The 24,447-nt window shown below is 45.9% G+C and overlaps 1 protein-coding gene across 1 annotated transcript in view; it reads right to left on the minus strand.

Annotated features, from left to right (window-relative positions):
* The window catches only part of Myh11 (myosin heavy chain 11), a 97,235-nt gene that overhangs the window by 28,637 nt on the left and 44,151 nt on the right, over positions 1-24,447 (minus strand). The window contains exons 8-17 of the mRNA XM_050125826.1: positions 23,039-23,102; positions 22,362-22,460; positions 18,012-18,155; positions 12,521-12,616; positions 10,412-10,530; positions 9,626-9,778; positions 8,614-8,787; positions 6,420-6,593; positions 4,393-4,507; positions 601-984 (exon numbers count right to left, since the gene is read on the minus strand). Coding sequence (XP_049981783.1) covers positions 601-984; positions 4,393-4,507; positions 6,420-6,593; positions 8,614-8,787; positions 9,626-9,778; positions 10,412-10,530; positions 12,521-12,616; positions 18,012-18,155; positions 22,362-22,460; positions 23,039-23,102 — 1,522 coding nt within the window. The remainder of the gene's footprint in view (positions 1-600; positions 985-4,392; positions 4,508-6,419; positions 6,594-8,613; positions 8,788-9,625; positions 9,779-10,411; positions 10,531-12,520; positions 12,617-18,011; positions 18,156-22,361; positions 22,461-23,038; positions 23,103-24,447) is intronic.

Consider the following 24,447-nt stretch of genomic DNA (forward strand, 5'->3'; position numbering starts at 1 on the left):
TTTATTTATTTATTTATTTATTTTGTATATGTGTGTATGTGGGATTGGTGTGGGCACAAGTGTGCCACAGTGCATATGCGGAGGTCAGAGGAAATCCTGTAGCAGTCAGTTTTTCCCTTCTACTATGTGGGTCCCAGGGATGGAACTCAGGTTATTAGCCTTGATTGACATCAAGAGCCTTTACCCATTGAGCCATCTCCCCAACCCATCTATCCATTCTTAAAGTTCTTGCAGAGGTAGATACTCCAGTTTTTTGTTGTTTTCCTAATTTACCATTGTGATTCTAGCCTGTGTGTTACCCTGGTCTCCTGATATTTTGGGGAGAAATGGGGCACATAATGAGATGTCCAGCAGCCTTCCTCGCCTCTCTCTACTGGATGCTATAGCAATCCCCTTCCACTTGTGACAAGCAAATGTGTACCCAGTGATTTCTCCAGCACTGCATCCTAAGTGTCAGTCACAAATAGCAGCTAGGCAAGCGTTTACTAGAAGAATGGAAGGGTTGGTGGCCTCACACCCCATGCCACTACCTAGATGACCAGTCTCTGGAAAGAGTCCCTTCCTTCCTTCCTTCCTTCCTTGATTTCTGTTGCTTTTAGGTATGGGGAGTAGGCCCCACATCCAGACAAACTGTCCACTGTCCTTGAGGCTGCTCAGGACAGGGACCAAGGTCAGACCTCTTTTTCTGCCCCTCCACCTCGTTAGTCTGCCTTGTTGCCTTCCAGGTGCCTCTCTGCAGTCCTCCAACACTACCTCGTGGGCAGGAGCTCCAGGCTGGGGGGTACCTCACCCTCTTCTCGTGATTGGGGATGATGCAGCGCACAAAGTTAGGCGTGGTGTTGTGCAACGTAGTCATCAGCTTCCCTAGCTGTTCTTTGTAGAGCTGGCCCACAGTGCGGAACATGCCTTTCTTAGTCTTGGACGCACTAGGCAGTGAGCTCTCAGTCATCTTGGCCATCTGGTCCAGGCCCACAATGCGGTCCACTGTGGGGTACATGAAGGATGACATCAGCCTCTGGGCCCCTTCAGGGGTCCTACACTCTTGTCACAAACCAGACGACGAGACTGTGAAGATGGTGGTCGGGGAGGTGTTCCTAGACCCTATCTGGGGGTACCGTTCCCATTTTTCTCTGTGATGGTCAGGTGTTTCCACCTCTAGCTGAGGTAAGGGCCTCGAAGTAGTGTCAATTTGGGCATCCTTGAGAGCACCCGAGTGGTAGATGAACCAGTGTCCTCTCAAAGATCACAGAGACCGAAGGAGTCAGTTTCGTTCTTGGTGCTAACTCACTAGGTAGCCTGGCCCTGGACCATGCTGTGCTTCAGTTCCCTTCTCTGCAATGGCAGCAATAGCAGCATCTAATTCATTTATTTATTTATTATGTATACAATATTCTGTCTGTGTGTATGTCTGCAGGCCAGAAGAGGGCACCAGACCTCAGTACAGATGGTTGTGAGCCACCAGGTGGTTGCTGGGAATTGAACTCAGGACCTTTGGAAGAGCAGGCGATGCTCTTAACCACTGAGCCATCTCTCCAGCCCCCCAGCATCTAATTCCTAAAGATGGAATATGACCACAAGGCCTAGAAAGCCCTGACCTCCATAGTAACCTTCAGTACTTACCGAACCCTAGGGAATTTGCTGAGAACTGACTATGGATGGCGTAAGCACACAACAAAGGCCCTGTCCACTTCAGCTCATAGGTTACCCATCTCTGACAGGAGGAGGCAGACAATGCAATGTAGCAGGTGGGCAGGTATGCTTAGAAAAGTTAAGGATAAAGGGAGGGGGAGAGGAAAAGGAGTGAGAAGAGAGAAAAAGGGAGAGGAGAAGAGGATGGGGGAACAAGAGGGAGAGAAGGAGTGACTTCCCGAGACAGGGTGATAGGGAGTGTCTGTCTAAGAAGCTGATCTTTCAGCAGATACAGAACCAAGCAATGACTATCATCACTGTGGAAACGAATGCATACGTGTCCAATGAGAAAATCCTTGGTATAAGTGATAAGTGCTCTGAGGAGGACTGAGCAGATGTAAGTGCTCAACAGCCAAGACACCAGTGGGCAATATTATCACCACAGAGGAGCTTTGCTTTGGGCAGGTGCTCTGCCACATAGCCATAGCTTCCCGTTTCTTCTTTAGAATGGAATAAGAAGTGCCCACTGGTACAGCAGGTGCCACCATCATGGCCAGTTGATGTAGCACTGGATGGAGCCAGAGCCTCCTATATGTCCAAGCTCCAGCAGCAGCCTGGGATTTAATAGGGAGACCCTGGTGCAAGGCTGCATACCAGCAAAGAGAGCCAACCTCATGCAACTCCTAAAGTAAGCAAGACGTGGTAGAGACCCAGTTTACAAATGAGGACATCCAAGCTTAATAGTTAGGCAGTACATCCAAAGTCACAGTTCATAGACAAGATGTAAAGTCCTTCTGACTTCATCATGTCTAGTTAACCCTCTTCCTGGACCCTGACACAGGACCTTCTTGGTGAATCCAGGAATGAGATGGAGGAGCTCAGTGTCCCTCATTTAAGAAGATCGTGAACTGAATTTTCGAGGGAAAGAAGGGCAGATCTGTGTTAAAGATTCTAAAGGGCTATTATAAAATGGGGCACTGAGCTGAACAGAGATCTCTCAACAGAAGAAGTTCAAATGGCCAAAAGACACTTAAGGTCATGCTCAACTTCCTTAGCGATCAGGGAAATGCAAATCAAGACAACTTTAAGATACCATCTTACACCTGTCAGAATGGCGAAAATCAAAAACACCAATGATAGCCTTTGCTGGAGAGGTTGTGGAGAAAGGGGTACACTCATCCATTGCTGGTGGGAATGCAAACTTGTGCAACCACTCTGGAAAGCAGTGTGGAGGTTTCTCAGGAAATTTGGGATCAACCTACCCATGGACCCAGCAATACCACTCTTGGGAATATACCCAAGAGAGGCCTTATCACACAACAAAAGTATATGCTCTACTATGTTTATAGCAGCATTGTTTGTAATAGCCAGAACCTGGAAACAACCTAGATGCCCTTCAATTGAAGAATGGATGAAGAAAGTATGGAATATATACATATTAGAGTACTACTCAGCAGTAAAAAACAAGGACTTCTTGAAGTTTGCAGGCAAATGGATGGAAATAGAAAACACTATCCTGAGTGAGGTAAGCCAGACCCAAAAAGAGGAACATGGGATGTACTCACTCATATTTGGTTTCTAGCCATAAATAAAGGACATTGAGCCTATAATTCGGGTTCTTAGAGAAGCTAAATAAGAAGGAGAACCCAAAGAAAATCATATAGGCATCCTCCTGAATATTAACCTTCATCAGGCGATGAAAGGAGACAGAGACAGAGACCCACATTGGAGCACCGGACTGAAATCTCAAGGTCCAAATCAGGAGCAGAAGGAGAGAGAGCACAAGCAAGGAACTCAGGACCGCGAGGGGTGCACCCATACACTGAGACAAGGGGGATGTTCTATCGGGAACTCACCAAGGCCAGCTGGCCTGGGTCTGAAAAAGCCCGGGTTAAAACCGGTCTCGCTGAACATAGTGGACAATGAGGACTACTGAGACCTCAAGAACAATGGCAATGGGTTTTTGATCCTACTGTACCTATTGGTTTCGTGGGAGCCTAGGCAGTTTCGTGGATGCTCACCTTACTAGACCTGGATGGAGGTGGGTGGTCCTTGGACTTCCCACAGGGCAGGGAACCCTGATTGCTCTTTGGGCTGACGAGGGAGGGGGACTTGTTTGGGGGACGGGGAGGGAAAGGGGAGGCGGCGGTGGGGAAGAGACAGAAATCTTTAATAAATAAATAAATAAATAAATTAAATGTAAAAAAAAAGATTCTAAAGGGCTAACAGATTGGTAATTATGGAGACCTGAAATGTTAGAGATGCAGGGTTTAATCATCTTGGGCCATCTTTAGCCCCTAACTGGCCATTTATTGTCTACATCCATGCATGACCTAATATTTATCTATCACAGACAGGTTGGGGCTGTCTTAACAGACCACCAGTTTCCACTGACCCCAAAGCTAAGCATGTCATCAGGTCCCCACAAGAGTCCTTTAAAGATTACCTTGATTATTCTAGAACATTAAAACCTCATGAAACCATTTCCACATTGAGGCCAGCCATTTGGGGTATCCTGAGCCTGTGATTTCCAGCCACAGCCACTCATACTTGGCTTAGGATAGATTCTTACTTCCTTTACAGGGGGAAGTGTGTGCTGTACAGACAAGGCTGTTTCAGTGTGGTAGCATTAGCATGTGACAGTCTGCTTCTCTTCCAGGCCCCACACGAGGCCTCCCAGTTTGTGGCACATGTAGGAACTAGGGCAGTAGGTCTGGGGTGTTCAACCAGATCAAAGCGGCCTCCAGGGCAGGAAGAACTTACCATCCTTCCACAGGTCAGCAACAAACTTGTCAGAGGAGGCATTGAGGAGTGAGGTCACGTTGTCATTTAGCGGGTCCATGTTCTTGGTCAGCCAGGCAGCTGCATTATAGTCCACCTGCCAAAAGCCACGCTGGCATCAGGCTGCCTGTCTCTGAAACCCACCACAAGGCCCAAATCCTCCATGTTCTTTTCACATCTCTAGACCTTAAATGGGAAATAGTATTTTTTAGGTTGCCATGATGGGTCTCCACTGACATCAAGGAAGAGACAAATAGGTCAGAATCTTCAGGGACCCTACACATAGTAGGGCATTCACCAGTGGCAAATCAGTGCCAGAAGAAACTCTTGCTGTTCTGTCCACAGAGGAGCTGCCTTTTGCCACAGTCTCACACTAAGCCCCGAAAATGACCAAGGAAGATAATGGTGACAAAAGTTGTCCTAGACACCTCGTGTTTCTCCTATTCCAGGGCAACTGGACAGGACTCCTCAGTCTTAAAGTCAGCCAGGGACGTCTTTCCCACAGTCTGAGGAATAGGGTTGGTTCTACTGGACTTCATCATAGCACAGGGGATTGAACCTAGGAAGTCAATCAGGGTAGGTGCCCTAGTCTGTTTTCTGTTGCTGAGATAAAACACACTGACCAAAGCAGCCCAGGGAAGGAAAAGTTTATTGGCTTACAATTCCAAGCTATAGTCCATCACCAGGAACAGTCAGGCCCGGGACTCAAAGTACCACATCCACTGAGAAGGGCACAGAGAAGCAAATGTGCCTATGCTGCCTGTTTCTGCACCTACCTTTCTCCTGTTGCTCATGAGGTGGTGCCACCCACATGCAGGGCAGGTCTTTGCACCTTAATTAACAATCAACACAATTATCCCCAGCCCAACATGCCCACAGGCCAACTTGACCTAGGTAATTCCTCAGTTGAGATTCTCTTCCAAATGATTCAAGATTTGAGAGTAACCTTCATGTAGGCCAGTGCTCCAGCACTGACTGACAGCCCTAGGCTGCTAGCTTAGAGGTCTTTATACATGGATATATGGAAAAGGACACTGAAGGCTTTTGAAAATCCCTGACTTGCTTAATGTCCAAATTTAACGCCTGTGACTACAGCACAGTATGGACCGACAGCACAGCTCTGGTGCATTGTAATGGGATGTGGTTTCTATGGTGATATGGTGACAAGACTGAAAAACAACCACATAGGAACCTGGGCAAAGTGCTACCAGCAGATGCTTAAAGGAGCATAAGCTTTACTGAAAGTATAAAGTAGGAGGCAAAGAGGCCACAGTACAAATATTTCTAGCTTGGTGGGCTATACAGTCTGCCACAATGCTCAACTCTGCCCTTGTAACATCAAAGAAACCAGAGATCTTATGGAAACAAATGGGCCTGGCTGTGTTCCAATCTTGGCCAGCAGCCTAGTTTGTATGAATGGGGCAGTGCCTGTTCCCATGATGCAACGAGGGATACTAGAAGGGTGACAAAACAATTTTATAAACCAGAACAAGCTATGGCTTCTCTTTTCTTTCTTTAAATACTTATTTATAAGTATGGATGTTTTGCCTGTGTGACCCTGTGTGCTGTGTGTGTACAGTGCCAGCAGAGGCCAGCGGTGGCTTTTATATGCTATTCAGGACACACTAATATCCAAGATGATGGTGGTGGTGATGGTGACAATATTGACAACAATGGTAAAGACTTCCACAGATGGAACACAATGGTGATGCCAGGGGTTCTTGTGAATTAGAGAAGATCCACTGGTCCCTCACTTCAAGGGCCTTGCCTATGGGGTTTGCCATGGAGCAAGCAGTATTTGAAGTCTTCCCAGGGAAGACTATCCTGGTTAGGACAGTTGACATACCTCAGAGATGCTCACTCTCACTACTGACTGAGGCTTAGACAATGAGCCTCTAGCTGGGAACTGACTTGCAATACGTCTCTGGAGGGTACAGCCTTTGTCAAAGCATCTTTGTGTAAATGCCCACCCTCAGGACAGAGCACCCCTCAAGAACCTTGACCAGTACCTTCCCAGCATAGTGGATGATGGAGAATTCAGTTTTGTCCTTTAACTGCTTGGGCTTCTGAAATTTGGGGTGGTTGCCCTGCTCTGAGCACAGCTTCTCCACAAAAGACTTGTCCGTGGCTTTGGGGAACCAGCACTCTTCATCCAGTAAGGCCAGCACACCTGGAGGGTTGTTCTGGAACACAGGAGAGTAGGATCACCACCAGGCTGGGACATCACCAGGCAGGGTCACTACCAGGCTCACTGGGAAGGGACAACCATTCAGATGCCACAAACACAACCAGGTATGGTGGCACAGGACTAGAATCCTGGCAAAAGTGTGAAAACAAGTTCAAGGCCAGGCTTGAACTTGAACTACATTGGACACTATCTCAAAAAATTATTTCCCTCTCCAAAAAGAGAGAGGTCACACAGAGGAGAGACACTGCTACTTTGTTTTGCTTGTCAAAGGTCAATCCATGTCCTCTTTCCTCCACCCCATGAGAACTACCAGGACACAATGCTTGCTGCTGCTTATGCTGGGCAATATACAAACACACAAAGATGGCATTCCCCTCTCCCACTTTGAGTGGGGATAGAACTCAGGCTAAAGCCTGCTAGGCAGGACCCCATCACTGAGCTATATTTCCAGCTATATTGGTTTGGTTTAGTTTGAGACACAGCATCCTAGGTTCTCAGACAGTTTGAGACACTATAACCCAGGCTGCTATAATCAGTCAACACTTGATGTGGGATTCCCCTCTGTAGGCTATGAAAATGTTTTATTGCTATTGATTAATAAAGAAGCTGTTTTAACAGAGTAAAGCCAGGGGAAAATCCAAACAGGGATGTAGAGAGAGAGTAGGTAAAGGCAAAGAAAAGCCACGTAGCCATAGAAGGAGAAAGACATCTGCCACTGCTGGCCAAACTTTGCCGGTAGGCCATAACCTCATGGTGATGCACAGATTAATAGAGATGGGCTAATTTAAGATGTAAGAGCTACCTAGAAATATGCATAAGCTAACAGGCCAAGCAGTGTTTTAATTAATACAGTTTCTGTGTGATTATTTTGGGTCTGGTTGGCTGGGAAACAAATAAACAGTCTCCACCTACAAACACTAGACTCAAACCTCCAGCATTCTTCCTGCCTTAGCCTCTTGAGTGCTGGGATTAGGTGTGAGCCACTACACCCAGTTAAGATTACACAAGAATCTCAAAAGAATCTGTTGCTTTACTTCCTTATAAATTTACCCAGGATCCCTTTCAGCAAAGTTTTTCCTGTCTGAGAAGGTCTAAATGAAGGTGTTGGTCTGTACCATTCACCCTGGGAGAACTGTCTTCACGTTGATGATTCCAGCTCACAGAACTATTTCCTGATTGTCTTCCATAGTGCCTTGGTGAAGTGTTGGTTTGGTTTCACCACTGGCTCTTCCAGGAGGTGAGGGTCTATACCTATCTTGTTCATAGTTATAACACCAATCCTTAAAGAAGAGGCCCAGCCTGCAGTAACTGCTTGCCTGCTATGACTCTAGAGTTTGGGATACAGTAGTAAACAAATCACAGACTCTTTGGGAATGAATGAGCCAAAGAGAGGAAGAGAAAGACTGAGGGAACTGCATTCTGGTGGTGTATGCTCTAATCCTAGCACAGGAAGCTTGAGACAGAAGAATTGTTATAATTCGACCAGATGTGGTGGTGCATGCTTGAAATTCCAGAACCTGGGAGTTAGAGGCAGAAGATCACAGGTTCAAGCTCATCCTCAACGACAGAGTGAGTTTGAGGTCAACTGGGGCTACAGTAAGACCTTGTCTCAAAAAAACTTATATATGCTAATAAAAATATCTTTAAATTTTAAAGCAATAGAGTACTCGCCTAGCATGGGCAAGGTCCTGAGCTGCAACTGCAGAATTGCTAAAATAATTATTTTGTTGAAGATCAGTGTGACTAATCTCATGACTCACGGTGCTGAGGCAGGAAGACTCTTAGGTTTGAGGCTAGCCTGGTCTACATACGAAGTTCCAAGTGAGTTGGCTCAAAACAGGGGAGGGGTAGCATAAAACAAAGCAACTTTGATTGTAAACATAGACAGCATAGCCTAGTTCCCCAAACTCCATTGACAGCCTTTCAGGACTCGCCAGAGACATCACACATGGAAACAAGCTCTGACTAGGTGTGTACAAATAAATGGGCCAACATGCACAACGCCAGCCCCTCACCGGTCGCTCAATCAGCTCAATACAGGGCTGCAGGTCCAGGCCAAAGTCAATGAAGTTCCACTCGATGCCCTCTCGTTGGTACTCTTCCTGCTCCAGGATGAACATGGTGTGGTTGAACAGCTGCTGCAGTTTCTCATTGGTGTAGTTGATGCACAGCTGCTCGAAGGAGTTTACCTACACGTACACAGAGAGGGAGGGCAGCTGAGCTGGGTGAGATCATAGGGCAGTTCATGTTGCAGGAAGCCCAGTGGCCTGGACCTGGCTTCCTGAAGAGCTTTTCCTGCCACCTGGCACCCAGAGAGGTACAAGACTCAAATAGGACTGTGTAAAGCCCAGGATGCCTGGCAAAAGTGGTCTACACCCCTATCACAGAGCACTTATCTCATATGATCAATATGAGATGAACTAACTATATAAGGCATGTTCTCCTCACCAATTTACAAACAGGGAAACTGAGGCTCAAAGACAGGATGATCCCACAGTAGAGCTCTTTGATAGATCTGTCACCCTCTAGAGCTTCTTTTTCTCTGAGAAATTCCCTCCAACTCATGAGAGTGGGACCCAGGCACTCTGCATATACTATATGAAATATAGGAAGAACTTGAGCTCGGTGATTGGCTGGGAGTTAACCCACTGACTCAACTCAAGTGAGCAGGAACCATTGTGACTTCTACGTCAAGATTTGGGTTGAAGCTCTTAGAAATGAGATCCTCTTTTTTTTTTTTTTTTAAGATTACTAAGTGGCAATCTAGATCTCTGACGCTATCTTGGCACCATGAGAGGAGAGCTATTGGAGGGGAAGCCAATGACGTAGGAAGCAGAGCAGGTAGATCCTGCTTGACTGCCAGCTAATTTATACAAACCAATACATAAATAGTGGATGTATGTCTCTTACACACACTCAAGTATAATCTTAACCAGATAGTTTGCTACCTATAGTGCCTATCTGTATACCTTTCTACAAAATAAGTGTTTCAAAGCCCATCCCAGAGGACCAAGACCATTGATATACCTCAAAGATCTCAAACCCAGCAATATCCAGAATGCCCAGGAAGGAAGCCCCCTGCCGATGGGTCTTATCCAAAGCTTTGTTCACACGGCTGAGGATCCACCGGAAAAGGCGTTCATAGGTGGCCTTGGCTAAGGCCTCAATGGCAAAGTCAGCCTGCAGGACAGTGAAGAAAACACATGTATTGCCAACAGGAAAGTGGCAGAAAGAATGATTAGACTTAAGGAATGGCTGGATAAATAATGAAATACCGCCCATGAGAAAGCCTGTGTAGCCTGTCCCCACCCAGGACCAATTAGAGACTACTAGCCCTGCTTGAAAATATTTCCACAGGTCAGGTCTCTAAGAATCACTGGCGTGTGAGGGACTCAGCTCTCAGTCCACAGTATCCTCAAAGTTGGCATATGACTGAAAATATTTTAGTATTGGATAAATGAAAGATGTAGGGGTGAATGGATGGATAGAGGAACAGATGGATAGGTAGAGGAATAGAGGAATGGGAGATGATTGGCTGGTGGATGAGTGGACTGGTAGAAGGGTTAATGGGTAAAATAAATGGATGTAAAGGAGGGTGGGTGGGCAGGTGAGTGGATGATGGATGGTTGAGCTAATGTGTGGATGGGTGGGTGGGTGATGGATGAACAGATAGCTGGTGATTGGGTGGATAGATGAACATGTTGGTAGATAAATGGATGGCTAGTGGGTGGATGAGTAGATGACATGATATGGAATGACAGGTGCCTGGATGGGTAAACAGCTGGATGTCTGCAGCATAAACAGCATCATTACCTGTTCTTTGGTTTGAGCTTTCTGTACCACATCCCGTCCAACTTTGATACGAGGGGTCAGGATGGCTCTGGTGAAATCTGTCACATTAATTCCCACAAGGTGGCAAACTTTCTGAGCAGCTGTGTGAGGAAAGAAGCATCTTAGCTAAGCCACCAAAGAGAATAGGTAGGTGCCACTGGGACCAGAGGGAGAGGCCACTGTCATCTACACTGTATTTCCCTTTAAAGAAAAAGAAATGCTAGTCACCACCTATATGGAGGTGCACATCTGCCATCCCAACTCTTGGGAGATGGAGACAGGAGCATCTCTGTCCACACAGTGAGTTTGAGCCTTGCATGGGCTATGTGCAACCCTGACTCAAAAAATAAAAGCCAAGCAAATAAAAACAACTGCAAAAGGAAGAAAAAGGAAACTGTAATGTATTTATAAATGTCTATTCTGGTCATAAGCTTGTGGCTTGTCATATTACTGCGTATATTTTTGCATTTAAAAACTTACTTTCAAAACCACACAGAATCATATACTCAGCTGCTTCCTATACATAAAGCCTTGTCTATCCCATGGGGTGTGTGTGTACCCATGTGTGTGTACACATGCCCAGCAGAGAGTCATAAGCTTAGGATTCTTCTACTGCTTCATAAGCTCTCTGCTCAAGTCTTTTTCAGTGAACCCTTCTGGGGAACTGGATCCTGTTCATGTGCTACATTTGGAGAGTACTCCACAATACATGTCCAGTAGGGTGGAAAGCAATACAATACACAGTGGCCTTATGCTCAGCTACCACCAAAAGTGGTGAGAGTCAGGGATCTTCTCAAAAGCACAAAATGTTGAGTATTTTCAAAAAGGTTGCCAGAATCAGTGGAGAAAACCAGAGAAGGGGAACCAGGGTTCTGAGTTAACTATGATTTCCAAATAAACAAAACTTTGTAGTAGAACCTCTTTTTAAAGGTTTTGTTTTTATTTATGTATATGTATGTGAGTACTGAAAAGGGTGATGGGTACCCTAGAGCTACAGGCAGTTGTGAGATAGCAGACTCAGGTGCTGAGAATCACATTGGGATCCTCTGGAAGAGCAGCAAGTGCTCTTAACCTCTCAGCCATCTCTGCAACTCCAAGGAACATTCTGGTGATGGAAAGTGTTTGTAGGGGAAAGCCCAGCCCAATGGGGAGCGTGTTCGCCTCGGGCTAATGTTCTGGCAGGCGTGAGCCCCGCTGGTCCTTTTTTTGTATTTCCTGCTCATCGCAGGATCCCTGGTGTTGTAAGCTATCCCTTCATTAAAATTTGCTGTTTCATACTAAGCTAGCCTGGTTATTATGTGTGCCACCTGTATTTTATCTGCCATTCCTCATTTGCAGGGAACATGAGGCCTGTCTCCTCAGCAAGACTGTGTACCATAAGAAGGGCTGAGTTAACTTTTTCTGCCAGGCAGAGTGTAACTGCTTAGGAAATGCTTATTCAATAAACAAACCATTGGAGGGTTCAGAAGAGATGACCATGAGGACCTGTCTGGCCTGAAACACTGAACTTCTGACTTTGTGCTCTGTGGTCTGCCAGCTATGAAACACTTGAAGGAAGAGCCAGTGACAGCAAAAAGCCCCCACAGCCATGGGGCACATGCTCTAGACCTGAGACAGCAGATGGTGCCGGCTCTGGGCATGCTAGTACCTTCCTATGCAGACACACCTCTAATAAAGTTTAACTTACACAGAAAACACCAAAATGAGCTAATAACAGCAGTTAGTAGTAAGTCAGGTAGTCAGCATGGTGTGTACACCTGCCATTCCAGCACTTGGAGGCTGAGGCTGGAGAACTGGGAATTCCAGGCCAGCATGGGCTACAGTGAGGCCTTGTCAAAAAAAAAATATATATACTAGTACTTATAAAGTAACAGTGACAATAACACTGAATGATATAATTATAACAGTGTGTTATAATAAAAGTCACATGTAGGTTGCCTTTCTCAAACTCCCTCCCTGTGTTGTCTCTTTTAGATGACATCTGACTGCCATGTGCAGTCATAGGTAAGAGGACATTTATACCACCAAGGCCTGAGTGGGACCTGCCCTCCCATCCCTAAAACTATTATCACTGGGTCAAGTAATAAGTACCTGTATTGTCAGGCATAGATGCCTGGTCTGTGTTTCGTTCCTTCTTGAAGACGATGTTTCCCAGCTGAAGGACAGAGGATACCACCTTCAACATAGCTGAAGAAGGGAGAGAACAGTGGATCAGACAGTAACAACCCAAAATATTCTGAAGGTTGGCAATCTGATCATCACTGAACACCCAGAGTCAACCAGTGTTATCCCTCTGTAGACCAAGTTCTGAGTTATTGGCTTGCAGGGGAAGATGCCTGAATTTGGGAGCTGAGTATTGCCAGCGAGTTGCTGAAAACCTTATATCACATGGGGTTTCTCTATGCTGATGGGACTTTTGCAAGCTCCATCCATGGACCAAATGTGTTCACTGACTATCATGAATGAATGGATTGGTGGAGGAAGGATGCATGCATGGATGGAATGTAGATGACTAGACAGGTGAAGGATGGATGGAGATGTGTGGGAAAAGAATGACTGGGTGAGTGCAGGGTGTGTCACTGATCAGTGCCAACAGAGGTCCTAACTGAACTGTGCAATCAGTTACCAAGAAGTTACCATGTCCCAAGAACAAAACCTAAAAATCCTAACTTTCTTCAATCCCTAGGCTAAACCATGGGTTTTAGCTCCTTCACAGCAGTTGTTCTCACACCATAAGAACCAGACCTCTTCAGGAGGATGAAGATACAGTTGCTAACCACCAACTCACCCACACACCCACTTCTCCCCACTGCAAAGTTGCTATGGGCAGGGCATTGCTAAGGGTGTTCTCTTTTATACCGACACCCACAAAAAGAACTTTTCAAACTAGGACATGCTGGCTTCATGGTTCTCAAAAGTACCAGTCTAAACCAGTATTGACCTGCAGAGTGAGGGCGAGCCATCTAACTCCAGGTCAGCCTTGCTGAACTCAGGGCAGAAATTCTTGGGCAGAAGGTAGTCCGGTGCATCCATGGGATAGTTAGCAGCAGCCCATCACTTACCAGTAGATTGCAGTAATACTCTCCTCTAGAGCTAAGGCAGCCAAAAAAAAAAAAAAAAAAGGTCTCTAGACCTTGCTAAGTGTCTCCTGAAATGAAGGGGGAGTCAAGCCTCCCTTCCTTGAAAATCTTCTGTCACAGTGATTGTGATAGACTGACGAGCCAGAAGGACTCATGGGGACAAGAACTCTACTTACAGTAGCAATAGATACTCTATCAATCATCTTTTTACCAAGGGAAAGGTGCCCAGAGTTATCAGGACTGATTTTTCCTAGTATGGTAGAAACCAAAATTTAAACATGAAATCTACCCACATTGGGAGCCAATTTTAAAAAGCAAGTTTAGGATCATACAGATGACTCAGAAGCTCAAGCCTGATGGCCTGTTGTCCGCAGACCTCTATACACGCGTTATGGCATGGCCCACCCCAGCAAATAAGTGGTTAAAATGATTTTTGTTTTAGCTTTTCACTGGGTGTGTGGTACACCCCTAAAACCCTGGCACTGGGAGGCGGAAGCAGGAACATTGTAAGTTCCAGGACTGCATGGACAACTTTGCAAGGTACTGTTTAAAAAAATTAAACTAAATAATGTTATAAAGATATCTTCTTTCTTGCTAGGTAGTCATTCTAATTTATTAAAACCAATATAATCCAGGCACAAAATTGGTGTTTTGATAGACTGTTGCTTGTGACAAAGATCGCAACAAATATGGCTGTCACGGGGGCTGGAGAGATGGCTCAGAGGTTAAGAGCATCGCCTGCTCTTCCAAAGGTCCTGAGTTCAATTCCCAGCAACCACATGGTAGCTCACAACCATCTGTAATGGGGTCTGGTGCCCTCTTCTGGCGTGTAGACATACAAGGAGGCTGAACACTGTATACACAATAAATAAATAAAAAAAAAAAAAAATAAATAAATAAATATTAAAAAAAAAAAAGTAAAAAAAGCCAGGCGGTGGTGGCGCACGCTTTTAATCCCAGCACTAGGAAGGCAGAGGCAGGTGGATCTCTGTGAGTTCAAGGCCAGCCTGGTCTACAAGAGCTAGTTCCAGGACAGGAACCAAAAACTACAGAGAAACCCTGTCTTGAAAAATCAAAAAAAAAAAAAAAATATGGCTGTCACGTTCTATCCCGCACATTAAAATATTCAGGCAGCATTAGTGCAGATGGGATGCAGAGTGGCATCAGTGCAAATGGCTGAAGTCAGATCACAATTCTTTATAATCCCTGGAAGGATGTGCACAGTGATGCTAGAACCAAATTAAGGGCTCACATCTGTCCCTGCTCTCAGCCGTTGTGTGACCTAAAGTGAGATATCAGTCTCTCTGGGCCTGTGTTTTGCCAACTAAAGAGTGGCAAAAGCATCTGTCCTATAGGGTTGATTGTCACAGGGTTCAATAGCACAGAGCCTAATACAGTCCGAGCATAGTAGTTCAGCACTGTTTTAGACTTTATGACATCTCATGCTACTTACTGCCTTGCTTGCTTGATTGGTTTGTTTGCTTGGTTTTGCTTTTTATAAACAGGATCTTATTGTGCAGTCCTGACTGGCCTAGAACTCACAGAGAGTCTCCTGGCTCTGTCTCTCTAGTGCTGGGATTAAAGGTGTGCCCTCTATGCCTGCCTGGTTTGCTTGTTTGATTTTGACTCTGAAACAGGGTCTCAGTCTATAGTCCTGTCTGCTTGAGCTCACTATGTAGCCCAGGCTGTCTTCAAAGTCATAATGACCCTCCTGACTCAGCCTCCCAAGTACTGAGATTATAGGTACATGTCACCATGCCTTGCTGGAACATGTAGTTAGAATTAAAGTTCACTTAGCTTGTCTTTTCACCTGGTCCCTCATATGAATTATTCAAGAAATTTAAGGACCCAAACCTCTACTCCTGTAGGCAAAGGTAGGGTCCTAAGTGTGAACCCTAGCAGCAATTCACTATGCCTTCTTGGCAATTCACTTTTTCTTCTCTGCCTCAGTTTCCCCATCTACAAACAAGCTAATCACAGCTACCCCATGGGTGCTTATGAAATTAAATAATGTACCTAAAAACCCAGACATCATGTTTGTCTGACACATGCAAGACTTAGGCTCCATCCCACAGACTGCAGGGGACATGGCCATTAGTAGTGAGCTTGCCTAGCTTGCAGGAAGCCCTGGGTTTGATCCCCCAGCACCATATAAAGCAGATGTGATGGCACACACCTGTCATCCTGGCACTCAGGAGGGAGAGGCAGGAAGTACAGATGTTCAAGGGAATTCTGGGCTAGCCTGGGCTATTTGAGACCTTGTCTCAAAGAGTTAAAAGTCTTGTTTTGTTCCCTATTAGCTTCTCTTAATCTCTTGTGAGTATTTATACAGAGGTCAGTGTTTTTACAGAACACAATTTAAATGGCTCCATCTGTCTTCATTTACAGGACAGACAATAATAACTTTTAACAATCACCATTTTAGTCCATCCCTGATTTTTTTTTCACTAATTGAAATAAAATGCACTGAACATATTGGTGTCTTAGGGGGAAAATAAGAAGCATACAACTGGAACCTACTCAGTGTGTTTTCTCAGTCTCTCTTTGTGTCTTTGGTTTTTTGTTTGTTTGTTTGTTTGTTTTTTTGAGACAGGGTTTCTCTGTAGCTTGGAACCTGTCCTGGATGTAGACCAGGCTGTCCTCGAACTCACAGAGATCTGGCTGCCTCTGTCTCCCAAGTGCTGGGATTAGCTTTGTGTCTTCTTAAAACTGGATTATGAGCTAGGACCCTTGTTCCCAAGAAGATGCATCATGTAGGGAGTTCATGGCCTTGGATGCTGATGAGAGGCCATTGTCAAGAGCTACAGACACTACTGATCTGCCAACTCTGTCCATGGACTGTTGAAATAAGAGCGGCGGCGGGGCTGCGTCCCCAACACCCCAGCCGCTTGGCTAGCTCATGCCCGAAATAACAACACACAAACTGTATTCATTTAAGAACTGCTTGGCCCATGAACTCTAGCCCTTACAGGCTAATTCTCGCACCTGGACTAGCCCATTTCTAATAATGAGTGTAAGCACCCCAAGGTGCGCTTACCGGGAAGATTCTAGCCTAAGTCCATCGTGGGTTGCAGCTGCCTGGGAGAGCAGAGCATGGTGGCTGTCCGGTCCCTCTGGAAGCAGCGCAGAGTCTGACCTCACTTCCTCTTCCGCCCAGCATCCTATCCTGTTTATTCCGCCCACCTATCTTATAACCTACCAGGGCCAGCAGTTTCTTTATTGCTCAGCCAATGAAATCAAGATTGATATGACACTCCCACATCAATGGACCCTCTTTTTCTCCACTGCAGGTTATCCTAAAGGCATCAACTCATCCTGTGGGCCTTACTGTAGCAACTGGATAGTCTAGGAGCCCAAAGCATGCAGGAAGGGAGGCCAATTTATCACAGTCCTGCCCTGGGGAACTCTGAACCCTAGAGCCCATTCAAACCTGAAGGGAAAGTCATTCTGGAGTTACAGCACTGAAGCCAGCAGGGGCCATATGGACTTCACGGCCAATTGTGGAATGATATTGGGCAATATCAGTCTATCAACAGAGCTGAAATCCCAGGAAGAGCCTGTATCTTCATTACCTCCTTCCCATCATACCTTATTCAGGGCTAGTATGTCTATGTTCAGCCCTAAGAACTTGCTCTTAGCACCTTTACCTTTCTATCCCACGACCCTAACTTCATAGGCAGTCAGGGAACATACACACTCACTTAGGCCCACCCACCCAAGGTAGTGAGATGGCACTGTTTGGGGCTATGACAGAGTCCCTCTACACCTTGACCACAAACCTAAAGGCTGTAAAAGCTGGAATACAACTGCATTGTTGTCAAGAAAATTATAGCCTATATAGGGACCACAGTGTTGAAAAATGAAGGACCTGAAACCAGCTTTTAGAGAAACTGATGAGTCCCTAGAGTCTATGGAACCTGCGACCAGCATGGCTGAGTTTTCCGGTATGGAGTTAGTATGGCTATCTTCCCAGCTCTTGGAGCCTAGCTAATGGTACTATTCTGAAAGCCAAGAGGCAGGACCTAGACTGTGGAAGTAGGCTGGTAGGACACTTTCTTCCCATCCTGCTTCCTACCTGCTGTGATTTAAGGAGCTCTGCCACCCAATCCCACTGCCATGGTCTGAACAGTTCTACCATGCCTCCCCTCTGTGATGGGTGGATACCCTCTGAGATCATGAGCCAAGATAAATCCCCCATCTTAAGTTGTCTCCTCGGGTGTCAGCATTGAAGCAGAAGTAACTAACACAGTGAGTCACTTTTGATGAAGTCAATGTGGGTCAACTGCAACATAAGAAGCTTTACTTCAGTCACTTGTCTAAGCCATGTGTGGCAGGATTCACTTTGCTTCTCTTTGTTTCCTTTCCCTCCCATTCTCCCTCCTTTCAGGAGGTAGGGAATTCAAGAGAGTAGCCATCTACCCTGACCAGATGAGGGCCAGTAGGGAAATCCCTCAGCACCACAGATACAAATCCAGTCTCCTAGGCCACGGCATGAAACTCACCTAGCTGTTCCTCTTCATTGAAGCCCATGATGGACATGGCCTCCAGCGTCTCCTGGAACATCTCGTCATCCTGAGCAGCTGGAATGGGCACGAAGCCATTGGATAAAAACGTATAGCTGTTGAAGCTCTCCAAAAGCAGGTCACCTCAAAGAGAGGAAGAGAGTGGAGTGAACGAGGAGACATGACACAGGGACCCAAGAACAGTCTGGCCCATCACCATTTTTCTTGCTCTCTCAAAGTTTGGGCAGTTAAAACCCTTCTTATATGTCTTCATGTACAGTCCTCACCAGCTGGTGCTGGTTTGTTGGGCCAAAATTATCTCAGGGCCTGTACCTCGAGGCCTGTAGGGACAGAGAAAAGCCTGGCTCGAGTTTGAAGGATAGTCTCAAAGCTACCAAGTGGGGATGAGACAGCAAAATCTAGGTAGACACCCCTCTAGCCAAAGGGAGGGCTTGGTCATCTCTCATTGGCTGGAGGTACCCCCACATCACCCGATGTCACTTAACCTATATAAGCTGATGCTCACAGTAATAAACTGAGTTCCTGCTTTGACTTGACTCCTTATTACGTCTGATTGTCCTGCATCATGGGGCTGCTGAATGGGCAGATAGCGCACTCACCTTTCCCTGGGGAATAAGGCTAAGGAGGCCTGGTTTTATATGATTGTATAGGTTATATTACTGTGCCGGGTACCAGACAGCTAAAATCAGCCTGATCTATATATCCTAAATAGTATATTATGTACTTCCCTGTGTATAACAAGCTATTTCAGGACATCAAAATTAGGTCTTATATGCTGAATTCCTGCTCTGGTTAGATAAAGGTTTAGCTCTCGCCCTTCCTCATGTTTTTTTCAATTATTTCTAATTGAATCAGTAGACAAGCCTTTTATCAGAGGTTAACAAATCTGGCCCACTGGTTGCCTTTGCAAATAAAGTTTTATTAAAGCAGGTTTGCCTCAATTTCCTTGTGAACTCTCCCAACTGTAATAATAAGCAGCTATTAACAAAAGCACTATGGCCCTCAAAGCTTAGGATGATTATTATCTTGTCCTTTAGTGAACCTATTTTACAATCCCTTGTTTATATTGTTACATTAAAAAAAAAACTTGTTTGTGCCCACCAGGCTTGCTGGTACATGCCTGTCTGTACAAGCCTACGGGCCCAGTATTCTGAAGGTCAAGACAGGGAATCTCAAGTTCAAGGCTGGTCTAAGACTGTTAGGAGTGAGCATCCTCTGAACCATACTATAGTACATAGGCCAGGGAAGACTAAGGGAGAGGAGCTGTTACCTTGCTGGTAAAGGCTTTCCAGGGGTGGCCTGGAGCACCCACACCCCTATCTGTGACTCCTTTCCTTCCTTAAGGAGGTAAAAAAGCCTAGAGAAATCATTGTTTCTCCAGTGTGAACTTTGGTGGAATCATGCGTCTATATCTGCGAGGTTAGGAGAAGGGATGGATATTGCTGTGTATTCCCTAGGAAGGAAGTTAGCAACAGTGCCAAAGAAAAGAAAGGCTTCTTTCTCTCTCTCTCTGTCTCTCTCTCCATGTTTACAGTGCATACATGTGTCCTCATGTGTATGGAAGTGTGTGTGCTTGTAGAGTGCATGTAGAGGCCTAATTTTGACATCAAGTCTTTCTCACCCCTCCCCCACACCTTATTGTTTGAGGCAAGGTCTCTTATTGAGCCTAGAGCTCACAAATTCAGCTAGACTAACTAGTCTGGGGATCCTGTCTCCACCCTGTGAGTGCTGGGATTACAGGTAACTGCCAAACACTCCCAACCTTTACATGGGTTCAACAGATCTGGAACTCAGGTCTTGATGCATATACAAATGCTTTACCCAGTGCACCATCTCTCTGACCCCAGTTACACTCAGCTGCTCTATTTCCTTTGTTGCCGCTTGGTTTTCATCCTGCCCATTTTTAGCTTCTCTCTTTCTCTCTCATTCTTCCTTCCTTCCTTCCTTCCTTCCTTCCTTCCTTCCTTCCTTCCTTCCTCCCTTCCTTCCTTCCTTCCTCTTTCTTTTCTCATTGTTACTCTTCCAACATGTTTGTTGCTTGCCAAGACAATTAAAGACACTTGGAGTAAAATCAGGGAGATGCTCTCTTTTTAAGCCGAAGTCATTTATGGGTCAGGTCACCTTGAAGTCACTTGATGAGCCCAAAGTTGAATGTACTCAAGGCCAAAGGTAACTCAAGTTTCTGGGTTCAGAGAAAAACGGGACTGGTCACAAGGACTTGGGTCTTAGTCAACACCATTATCCATGGTTTGGAGAGATTCATAGACATTTCAACCTCTTAAACTTTCCTTCTCCCCAGCTCTGCCATCAAGAATACAAATCGGCTGGGTGTGGTATGCATGCCTATAATCTCAGTACTTCAGAGTCCAAAGCAGGGTGTTGCTATAAGCTTCAGCCTAGCCTGGGATACTTAGTAAGATCCCGACTCAAAGAAAGCATAACAAACAAACAAACAAACAGAAATGCAATTGGCCATAGACTGTCCCCTGTTCCCTGGCCCAGCTGCCCCTGGCGCAGCTGCCCCAGCCTCAGCTGTGGGAAAGCCTGTGGCAGGGCACGGAGCAAAGTGCAGCAGGGAACCAGAGGGAGGAAGGGTAAACAACTTGGGCAAGCTGCCCGCCAAGGGCCCCCACCATTTGCTGGTGCTTCAGAAGGCCAAGCTTCACAAACAAGGGAATGAGGACGACATCCCCTATTATAGGGCTGTGCAAATTTCCATCGTGGCTGAAACCCTTTCACAATTTCCTTTCCTTTCTCCTCTCATTTTCTTTTCCCTCCTCCTAGCTTCCTTTCCTTCTTTTTCTCTTTCCTTCATCTCTCCTCCCTCCCTCCCTCTTTCAGGTTCCATGCTGTACTAGCTATTCTGCTCCCACCTTCCCGTGCTGAAAGGACAGACATGTGTCACACCCCAGTCCTTTTGCTAATCTTAACGAACGTAACTAAGGGGAAAACGTGATGGAAAACAAGTTTCTGTTGTTGCCGTCAGTTCTCTAACCTAATCCTAATCCCAATCATAGAATGTGGATTCCACTAGCCACGTGTATTCACAACATGTCCCTTTTCTGGCTATACTTTTGATGTTTCTTTAAGAATTTGATTCCTCAACTCTGAGGCTTCTGTGACAACTACCCTACTCCACCCCCCCAAAAAGAAAAGAAACAGTCTAGACAGGAAGCCCTTAGGAACCTGTGACAGGAATTCTGAAGTGTAGCTCTTCACAGTTGATGACTTTTGGTAGGGACAGGAGTGGGGAGAGACTTAGTTTTCTTTAAGTGGGTGGTCACTGGGAATTTGACCATGCTCCAATGAGCATATGGGCAACATAAATTGAACTTGGCATCTTTTTCTTTCTTTCCTAAAAATTAATTTACAATGGAAGTTGGCAAATTAAAGTATGTTTCCTGTTCTTGTAAATATAAAGTTTTTATTGAAACATTTATTCTGCTGGTTTATGCATTGCTGTGGCTGTCTCTGCGCAATGGCAGAGTTTAACAGAATGCATATGCTATTCGGCCTTTTAAAGAAACAGAAAAAGTCTGTTTAGCTGGGGTGAAGCTTGACTTACAGAACTTGCCTGGAATGTGTAAAGCCTGGGGCTCCATCCCCAGAGTCAAAAGAAAGGATGAGGAAGGAGGGAGTGGAGGAGGTTTTGTGTGCAGGTAATCACAACACTTGTGGGGTAGACCAGGGAGATCAGTTCAAGGTTAACCTTGGCTATGCAGTGAGTTTGAGGCTAGCCTGGGCCACATAAGACCCTGTCTCAAAACAGAAAAAGCCCTGAATTCACTGATCCTTCAAATTCCTTCTAAACTCAAAATAAAATGCTAGGGTTTGGGGTCCATGCCTATAAACTCAGAACTTGAGAAATTGAGGCAGAAGGATTACAAATTCAAGACTAAATTGGAATTTAGTTAATTTAGCAATTTCTAGATCACCTAGACTACAAAGTAAGAACTGATCTCAAAACCAAACCAAACCAAAGACAACAACTAAATATAATTGAAAGTTTTGTTTTGTTGTTTTTTTAAAGGCAGGGTCTCATTATGTAGACTGGGCTGGCTTCAAACCCATAAAAATCTCCTGGCCTCTGCCTCTTGAGTGTTGGGATTAAAGGAATGTGTCACCCTACCAGGCACCTGGCAAGTTTTCTAAATGGGCATCAAAGTCATTGTCATCTACTTCCTTTAAAGTCACAGATTGTAACTGGACCTCAACAGTTAATGGTCTAATGTGTGACTGATAGCTTAACTATCTTCCACTTTATAGAGTTGGTGAGGATAACTGAATACACCAAAGGACCCTGAATCCACCACAGGGGTAAACACTTACTTCTCATCTTTTCCTTGGCTCCAGCGATCAGATAGTAAAAGATATGGAATGTTCTCTCATCCCTGGCCTGACGAATTGCCCGAGACTTTTCCAAAAGATCTGGTTGAGGAGGAGTTAAGGACTCTGGGGCCAGCCAAGGTGTAAGCTTCCACAACCTAACCCCCAACCCACCCTGCCAAGTCAGCTGCTGCAGGTGTCCCCAGGACCAGAGAGGCTCCCTGGAAATTTATAAGAGACCAAAGAGTTGTCAGAGTAGGCTGCTATTTCTGATTCATGAGCCTGTGTAGGGCAGCTGATCTCAGATAAACTCTTTAAGGACAAGGGGTTTGGCCTTGGGAAAGCAAAGAGGTGATGAAGGCTGCATGACAGCTGATGCCAAGCTGGCCCTAGTCTGTCCTAGCACATGCTCAAAACGTGATGAATATAATCTAGTCTAATTCTACTCTCCAGACATCATCTCTGTCTCATCCACAAGGTTCAGAGAACTGAGTAACCAGGCCCAGGGAAGGAGAGATCAGTCAAGAGTACAACACAGGCCATTGAGGGTTTACACGTAATCCTATCCCACAGCACCTCCTGATAAACACAAGAAGGATTGTTCCAGAAGGCACTCAAAAGTCTGCAGAGAGGGAGGGGATTTTTGTGTTTTTCCTGAGCCCCAGCTCAGCAAAGGATACATGTTTCGATGTTGGCACCCACGATGTAACCGGTAACATCGAAGTTGATGCGAATGAACTTACCCTGCCGAGAGGAGAACAAGTTGATGGAGTGGCCAAACTCAGTACAGATCTCACACTACAGGCAGGTGGGGAGGTGTCAGGGGGCCATTGGGGGCCGGAGAGACTCTCAAAAATACTCAGAGCTCCACAGTCCTGCTGGGCCACAGCAAGCAGCACCCCCAGGGCAATCAAGTCCATGCAGGGAACATCATTTATTCATGAAACAAGTAAGTCCCTCATGGCTGTCCCCAAGGGGGAAGAGAAACTGACACTGAGAAAGGTTAAGTGGCCTGGCATAACATTGCTTCCAGAGGTGGCTGTCAGTCACAGGCTTTTCTACACTAAGTGGGCTAGGCTGAAATGCATTCTGTGTATACGTGTGTGGGGCGGGGGGATTGGATACACATGCCAGGGGACAACATCAAGTGTTATATTTCTCAGTTACTGTCCACCTTGTTTGCTCAGACAGCGTGTCTCACTAGCCTGGAGCTCTTCAAGCAGGCTAGGACGGCTGCTCAACCAGTCCTAGGGACTCTCTGCTTCCCCACTGTTGGGACTACGAGCATACGCTACCATGTCTTGATTTTTCTTGTGGTTTCAGGTCCTAGTGTTGGCAGGGCAAGCACTTTACTAACTGGGCTATCTGAGCTCCTGCTAAGGCTGGGAGTGGAAGCCCTGGCCTCCCCGATGCTAAGCCAGAGCCCTCCCTGAGTTCCCCACTTGTATTATGAACAAGTCAGGGTCTTGCTAGGTAGCCCAGGTTAACGTCCCTAGTGCTGAAATTACAGACATGTACCACCAGGCCTGGCTCTGGATGCCTTCTTATTCCTCCTTCATATTAGAGGGAGGACATCAAGATATTTTATGTGAATCTGAGACAGTAAGAGTGTTACTTGGCATTGCATGAGCAGCTGCAATGAAAATGGGGCACAGTGAAGTTCATGGGGAGCTTCTGGGTGGGCAGGGAAATGTCTCCAAGGACCTACATGTGAAGTGTGTGTGGGTGCTCATGGGGGTTTGAATCCCCTGGGGCTAGAGTTACTGGCAGTTGTGAGCTACCATATGAGCTCTGGGAACTGAACTCTGGTCCTCTGCAAGAACATGAAGTGCTTGTAACCACTGAGTCTTCTCTAGAGGTCCCTTCAGGGGTCCCTGTCCCAGAGAGTTACAGGTCCAAGAGGTACTCCATCACTCTGTTTGACAGGCACATCCTCCGTTCCCCTCACTAAGGAAACTGCCTAATGGAGGCCCAGCTTCCTTGTTCATTAGGACAATTCCAGTCTGTTGTGGCTTCTACCATACTTCCTCTGCATCCTTCAACCCATTAGTCTTGAGCAAGGAAGGGGACAACCTTGGGACCCGGGAAA

The sequence above is a fragment of the Alexandromys fortis genome, unplaced genomic scaffold, assembly GCF_014885135.2.
Source record: "Alexandromys fortis isolate MF-2015 unplaced genomic scaffold, M_Fortis_MF-2015_v1.1 scaffold_238, whole genome shotgun sequence".
NCBI lineage: Eukaryota > Metazoa > Chordata > Mammalia > Rodentia > Cricetidae > Alexandromys > Alexandromys fortis.